At 43.3% G+C, this 7,791-nt stretch overlaps 1 protein-coding gene and 1 long non-coding RNA gene across 6 annotated transcripts in view; one reads left to right on the forward strand and one right to left on the reverse strand.

Annotated features, from left to right (window-relative positions):
- Window positions 1–7,460, forward strand: part of WT1 (WT1 transcription factor) — a 41,276-nt gene extending 33,816 nt beyond the window's left edge. For 3 of the 4 annotated variants that reach the window (XM_037840588.1, XM_037840590.1, XM_037840591.1), the window contains 3 exons: window positions 3,082–3,171; window positions 3,780–3,872; window positions 6,312–7,460. In XM_037840588.1, coding sequence (XP_037696516.1) covers window positions 3,082–3,171; window positions 3,780–3,872; window positions 6,312–6,433 — 305 coding nt within the window. In that variant the 3' untranslated portion in view covers window positions 6,434–7,460. The other variant, XM_037840589.1, reaches the window with a different exon arrangement.
- On the reverse strand, window positions 1,168–6,669 carry LOC119537948. 2 transcript variants are annotated; one of them, XR_005217488.1, is made up of 3 exons: window positions 6,522–6,669; window positions 3,096–3,238; window positions 1,168–1,952 (listed from the first exon to the last, which is right to left on the reverse strand). It is a non-coding gene; the product is annotated as an uncharacterized LOC119537948 (long non-coding RNA). The 2 variants fall into 2 exon arrangements; XR_005217489.1 differs by having other exon boundaries at window positions 3,096–3,324.
- Window positions 7,461–7,791: the final 331 nt, after the last annotated feature.

Raw genomic sequence — 7,791 nt, forward strand, 5'->3', positions numbered from 1 at the left:
CTCTCACATCACTATGGCTACAGGTGTTGATGTCAGGTAATTTCTGGGAAGGAAAGTAGGTACCACTTTGACAGGTCTTGCCAAAGTGATGGAAAAGGCTGCAGGGCCTGTCTTCAAGAAGGGCAGGGCAGGCTGGTGAAAGAGGAAGGGCTACGGAATTAGAGAGACCTGAGTTTGAATCCTGGCTTCACCCACCAGGCCATGAGGAAATGAGCAAGTTAGTTAGCCTCTCTGAACCTCATTTCCTTCATCTGCAAAATGGAGATGAAAATGCCTACCATTTAATACAGTTGACAAGAAGACTAGATTAAATGAAATCAAACTGAAATAAAGGAGCTATAGATACAAAGTATATAGAACAGTGTCCTTTCTCAATAGGTCTGAATAAAATGATAGTGTTACCGTTATAATACTCTTAACATCTCTAAAGAGAGAGGGGCCAGGCTGGGAGGAAGCGTGATTTTGAAAGGTTGATGGGCAAGGTCATAATAAGAGTTAGGAAGCAGCAATCCAAAGAAAAACTTACTTGCTTGCTTAGTAATCAACTGGACAGGATCTTTAAAAAAGAGAGAGATGATGATGATGATGATGATGATGATGATGATGATGATGATGATGAAGATTTTTGGAATGTCAGGGAAAACTGGGTTTTCCCCCATGTCATGGGGTCTGCCTCTGGGAAAGACAGGATTAGCGCTGTCTGGTTGTTGGCCACCTTGAGTGTGAACAACCATTTCACAAATGTTTCCCCTTGACTTCTTGGGAACTAGCTAAGAGTGTGGTTGGTTCTTCCCTACAGGGATATAGTGCCAAGTCCAGGCTTTCCTACAGATGGTGAGTGATGACGTTCTTTCCGCAACTGAAGGACAGCCTCGTTGCAGTCATTGCCATTATTATTCTACTGTTACTGTTGACTTTGTGATTGGGAAGCTGGAAAAGAAAGCAAGCTGCATTCAGATTTCTTTCAGACCATTGGACTTTGCGAATTCATTCCATCTGTGGATGCAACTCTGGCCTAAACTCTTGCTTTGAGGCTAAAGATGAAGAGAACGTGACATTGTTATATTTTTACACAGATATTTTTCTGTCAAGGTTATAAGGGAAATGATAAAGTAAAATTCTGCCCGAGAAAATGCAAGGAAATACATTGAGGACAATATGATTGTAGCAACTTTTAATGGGAAAGATTCACTTAGAAAACAGTGATGGTTAGAGTTCTGTTTTAAGGGCAGAAAGTGGACAAAGCAGGCAGAACCTTCAGGTGCTCTGGAGGCTTTAAGAAACTTTCCCTTACAGAATACAAGAAGGACAAACAGGCAGGTATTGGACAATCCTACAGCCCCGTTCTTAAAAGAGTACAATTTTTTCTTATTTATTTATAACAACAGTACAAACTATTACATGAAACACTTTCATATTAAGTACTTTCTGTGTGCCACGTATTCTACTTGTATTTTTTTCATTTAATTCTCACACACAAAATAATTATCAGATGGGTTGGATGTTATGGAATCAGGACTCAGACTCATGCCTTTTAATTCTTAAGTCACAATCCTTGTTCTCAAAGACTTTATGGTCTGGTTTGGAGTGATGGTTTACATAAATGAAGAGGAACTAAGAGCATATAATGTACTGGATTAGAGGCTAGAGGAGCTGAGAAGAGAGTTCAGAAACCATCAGTTTGAGCTAGGGTCATTTGAGAAGGAAGGGGTTGTGTTAAACCATTGAAGGGTTGGTAAATTCAGACAGAAGAAGTAAAGGATTGGCAGCAGCGCAAAAGGCAGAGAAAAGAAATCAAGACTGAATAGGGCATGTTGTCATCTCCAGATTGTAGAGGTGAAGTGTAAGTTGCTGGGCTGGATATAAATACAAAGTGAAGAAAAGGCTTCTCAGAATTTCCCAGTCTATCGAAGAAGGTACAGTTGGCCCAGCTCTTTCTTTTTACAGATGTTCTGTAATAAGGGAAAGAAGAGGTTTAAATCGGAACATGAAATTTCCAAGAAGGTATCCCAGAGGAAGTGGTATTTGTGAGGGAGGGTGGACTTATGATGGGTAGGAATGTGGAGATGGGGATGAAAGTGAGCAAGTGCAAGGTGGACTTTGGAAATGGTGAGCATCTGGTGTGGCTGGAATATGGATTAATCAGGGAAATAGAGGAGGCTACTAAAGAAATTAGATAACTAGGGGCTGCCCTACAACCGAAAGACCCGACTGGTCCTGGGAAGGCTCACTGGCCATCCCAGAATCTTGGTGACTCAGAATTCTTATAAGAAGGTTATCAGTGCACTCCTGGGGCTTGGTTCCCAGTGTTTGGCTGAACTTTCTCTAGGGAGGACAAGGGTGGGGCTTTTCCACTCTGAGGCAGGAGGTTGTGTAATCACACTACTGACTATCTCTGATAAAGGGATACCAAGAACTTTTTAAATTATTTGGCTCCTGGTTTAACTTGAGGGTCTCATAACCAGGGAGTCATTTCTGCTGGAATCAAAAATGAGGAGTCAGTAGCAGAGAACACCAGCTCTTCAGGCTGTAAAACATAAAACACATTTCCCGGGGCCATCTCCAAGGCACATCCAACCCAGAACTCTGCCTCAGACTCAGCCTTGGAGTTAAGACTCCTTTGATTTATTATTTGTCAAATTGTTCCCTGCTAATATTTTTTTGAGCACTGCCTTTGTGCTAGGCATTGGGCTAAGCCCTGTACATGGACAGTCTGGTTTAATTCGTTTACACGTAGATCCTTTGAACATGTCAGATTTCACAATGAGGAAGCCATGCCTTACCCAGTGTTTAAGTGGTAGAGCTGGATTTGACCCTAGTGTCAGACCCCAGAGCCTGAGCTCCTGTTAACTTCCCATAACTTGGAGGTTAGGGACCTCTTCATTCACCTAGCCTGCCATTCTACACCCAGGGCTTATGTACAGATGGGCCTTTTATCCACACTGTAATTGGCATCGCTATCCAACAGGCACCCCAAAGTGCCTGTGGCATCTTGGGATCTGTTTTCAATAGGAGAGGTTGGCTCTAATGAGATCCTGATTTCCAGTGTCATGTTCAAATAGAGTATGTATCTTCCCCAAGGTGAGAAACCATACCAGTGTGACTTCAAGGACTGTGAGCGAAGGTTTTCTCGTTCAGACCAGCTCAAAAGACACCAAAGGAGACACACAGGTTTGTAGGTCAACTTCTCATTGTTGGCAGTTATGTTCTCTTGGGTTAGGGTTGATTTTATGATTCTCTTTGTTGATGAATATGGATGAGAGGGTTAGCCATTTGTTTAATTTTTCCAATTCCTTTTTTTTTAATTCTGGGGATTTTCCTTTTCTTAAAAAAAAAAAGAAAAAGAAAAAGAGAGGAAAACAAGAAAAGGAAAACATCCCACATTTCTTCTGCAAACCACAGAACAATGAAATCCCACTAGCAATTTGCGGGAAGATACAGTTGCCATCAGTAAAGAACCCAGGAGGTGGAGAGCTGAGTCTGATTTGAAACATGTGATTCACTTGTTCTGTCTCGGACCCAGCTGAGATGTTCCAGCTGGTGAGAAGCTGGACATCTGTGGTTAAGGGAAGGTTGTTCCCAAGATGGAAGTAGGTCCTTGAGGGTTTCTGTGCAGAACCAGGTGGCTCTGGGAGTGCTGGGGAAACCCGAGGATGAGGCAGACATTGCAAGCATGCCGGGAAATGCTGGCCTCCTGCAGCTCCTGGGGAGCAGGCTCTGGGGGCCTAGCTGTGCCCCACATTGCTAGGGCCGCGGCTAGACCTTTTCTGTCCGTTTAGGTGTGAAACCATTCCAGTGTAAAACTTGTCAGCGAAAGTTCTCCCGCTCCGACCACCTGAAGACCCACACCAGGACTCATACAGGTAAAACAAGTGCGTAAACTTTTCTTCACATTTATTTTTCATTATTTTTTTAAACTACTGTTGAATGAAGTTGTTTGTGATGAGAGAATGGAAAAGACTGGTGTAAGAGATCTAGAGATGCTTAGAATCAGTTGAGAGAAAGAGCAGTATCTGGCAATCTTTAAGAAATAAAAATAATAACCTTTTTTTAAAAAGGGGGAGAGGGGAAGACAGAGCAGGAGAGAAGAGGGGAAAAGAAGTCTTTTCATGAGTAGCCAGAATGAAAAAGAAGTGATAAGCTGGGTCCTTACTGTTCCCCATTTGTCACATCACATTTTTATCACTGTTTGATAGGATAATCAACCTTCCACAAAAATAGCAGAAATTCTAGCAAAGTAAACATTTATTCTCCTGAGAGCTCACGTTTTCATGACACTATTTTCAGAGAACCCAATCCTTGCTCTGCTGAAAGTTAATGCCCCAGGAGCAGCCAGATATTTCTGCCAGACTATCGTCAGCATGTGGCTATATTTCCTTCGTACAGACTAGAGTGGAGAATAGGACATTTATTCACTGGCCACTGCATGTTTTTGCTTCTCCTCAAGGCTGGTGTGATTCAGAATGCAAACAGCACCACCTTTATCGCATACTGGGTAGCTTTGGAAAGAGGGTCAGTGCTTAGGCTACCTCGTTTTATCTTCACCACATCCTCGCAAGAAGAGTAGGGTCAGCCTGCTTTATACCCTGCTTTACAGATGAGGAGGCTCAGGATGTGGGGACTAAGCGACGTGTCTGAAGTCACAAAGCTAGTAAGTTGCAAGCCCCCTTCTGTCTGCTCCCTGCTCACCATCTCCCACTGGAGAAAGAGCACAGGTTCACCCAGCCACCCAGGACGGAGACAGAATCTAGAAGGGAGCCAAAGTCAGCAAAGTCAAATACCACTGGAAGACTGAGAAGTGAAAGGGTTGGGATTTGGCCATTGAGAAAAGATCTTTGTCAGCACAGCAAGGGTGGTGGTGGGAGCAGGAGCCAGATCGAGAAGAGCAGAGGAACACTGAGTGGGAGGTGAAGGAGAATATGACATCATGAGCCCCTGTGCAGACACAGGTCTTCGTCCAAACAGGCTGCCCTCAAGGACAGTCAAGGCACCTGTGCTGAGAGTCAGCAAAAGGGGTTCCTCACTCCCCTTACTCTGGGGCCTTTGATGCTCCTTTAATTTAGTCCAGAATTCACAAGTTGGTAGGAAAGAGTTGTCCCTTGTACCCACCTCTGTGTGTGTCTGTGACATGGCCTATGTCACCAGGAGACTGTTTAATGCTATATTTAATCAGCCTCTAGTTCTGACCCTGGGACAGTGCTTCCCCTGGGACATTTCTCAGGACATGTCCTGATCAGTAGTTCTAATCAAAGCCCTAGCACCAGCAATACCCCGAAAAGATCCTCCAGGTGGTACAGGGATTGTCTCCTGTGGCAGTTTTAATTAGGATAAAGCCACCACTGTATTTCCGTTATGTTCAGGCCTGTGAGGGGTGATATGGGAAAGACCGTGGGCTTGGGAATTAGACAAACCTGGATTTGAGTCCTCCCTGGGGCTGCCCCTTACCAGCTATCCTACCTCATCTGTAGAGTGGGGACAATAATGCTTGCCTTCCAGGACTGCTGTAGGGATTACATGAGGCAATGGACGTATGAGGCCCAGCACAAGGCTTGGCATACATTCGGCATTTAAGAAATGCAAAATTATCTTCTTTACAGAGAATGAGGTCTGAGAAGGAACTTCTGAGGGCTTCTTAGATAGAGAACCTTCCTCTTTTGGGTAGCTTGTTAAAAATCTCAAAACCCTGCCTCTACTAGAATCTTCAGTATAACAGGGATTAGATTCTGAATAACACTTCATCAGGTACAAGAGGCAAATAACATGCAAACTGGTTTCAGTGATTTATTAAAAAATACCCAGCCCATCCAGAAAATCATCTGTATCTGCATTAAAGCTGCAGCGTCAGCTCTAGTACTGGAGAGGGAGCCACCAGTAGTGTGGAGCTGAAGATCCTGAGGCCTTTCAGTCCAGTTAAGCTCAATTCCCTATTTACTGTGACAACAAAGGGGAAAGATCTATCCAGTTCACAAAACATTTCAACAGCAGAGTTTGAACCAAAAGGGGTCTCCTCCCTTAATTAAAAATGAATTACCCAGGCATTTCTGTGAACTAGACTGAGTCTGTCTCTCTCATGTCCCAAGACTTCTGACTTAATGGTATTTTACAATTTTTACCGGCTTTTAATACGTAAGGCCCAGAGGTGCTGCCGCTTCAGGGCTGCCCATGAAATGAGCCCAGATCATGAGCTTAGGGGAAGAATGATGGGGAATCTGGAGTGGGAACTTTGGGGATGATTGCACTCAGGCCTTTGATAATTGAGCTTGTGCCCAGCCCCTCCACTGTGAGTGTCTGACTGGCCATTGTATCAACAGGTGAAAAGCCCTTCAGCTGTCGGTGGCCCAGTTGTCAGAAAAAGTTTGCCCGGTCTGATGAATTAGTCCGCCATCACAACATGCACCAGAGAAACATGACCAAACTCCAGCTGGCGCTTTAGGGGGTCCAACCAGGGACATTTCTGTGTCCCAGGCAGGACAGCGTGTGAACTACTTTCAAATCTGACTTTCAAATTCCTCCTCACTCACCTCTCTGAGAAGGAAATGGCAGTTGATCTTCTTCCTCCAACTTCCAAGACAAGACGTCTTTGCTACTGGATCCTGCCAGGTTTGCCCGGGGGCAGCTGCTGTCTGCTTTGCTGTCTTTTAGTTGACTCACAAAGCCCTGGGAAAGTGGCTAATGGTGTCCGGTCAGTTAAACTCTCATCGTCATTGGGTCTGGATTTTCCACTGTAAGAAGAGCCATTGTTGATAACGTTCTCCCACCCTCCCCTTCTCCTTTTATGCTCATTTTCACTAGGAATGGAGTCATTGTACCATTTTCCATCGTGGTATATTTATAGGCCAGGGCATGTGTATGTGTCTGCTAATGTAAACTTTGTCGTGGTTTCCATTTACTAATAGCAACAGCAAGAAATAAATCAGAGAGCAAGGCATTGGGGGTGAGTTTCATCTGACAGTCTGGAGGCCAGGCGAGCTGCTAACCTGGAAGGCAGGATGTAGTTCTGCCAGGCAGCTTTTAAAACCCGTGTGTTTCAAGTGGCTGAAAAAAGAGTCAGAGCTAACTAAGTACCTCTGAAAGAATCTTACCGTGCAGTTAATTCATTTTTAACATTAGCACAATGCTCTTAAGATACTGTGTTTGAAGATCTGAGTTTTTTTTTTTTTTTGTTTATTTTGTCTTTTTTGGGTTGTAATCATGTGCAACTTGAGATGTACATATCTCCTCACACAAGGGAAGTGGAATTTTCATCATTTGGGGTGTCCTTAAAATGTACAGACCATGCTGGTTATGTGGCCTCAAGTTGTAAAGATTAAAGTGACTCAAAATAGGGAGCTGGTCCAGGAACTCCACCGATTAGACTCTTCTTAAGTAATTTAAGTACCTTTGGGTCTAGAAATATATGTAAAAAAAAAAGAAGAGAGACTTACTAGTGGGAGGAAATCCATTGTTTGAAGGTGGTTTGGGGTGTGTGTGTATGTGTTTTTTCCCTAAAGGGAGGGAGTTTATTATTTACCATTGCTTGAAATAATTGTGTAAATATATACATCTGATAATGATTTGCCCTTGGACAACTAAAATTAGGAAATGTATAAATACTAGATGCCTCAGTATTTGGTTGTTGATCTTTCAGCGTATTGATAATAACACTAAAAAATGTAACCTGCATTTTTCACTTTGCTGTCAATTAAAGTCCATTCAAAAGGAAAATGATAAGATCCTATCCAGCTGTATTATGTCATGGAAAGGTTTAGATTTCAAATCCCAAGGCCAGTTGAGCCTTTTTAAACAGGTAAG

Source organism: Choloepus didactylus, chromosome 6 (assembly GCF_015220235.1).
Source record: "Choloepus didactylus isolate mChoDid1 chromosome 6, mChoDid1.pri, whole genome shotgun sequence".
Classification (NCBI taxonomy): domain Eukaryota; kingdom Metazoa; phylum Chordata; class Mammalia; order Pilosa; family Megalonychidae; genus Choloepus; species Choloepus didactylus.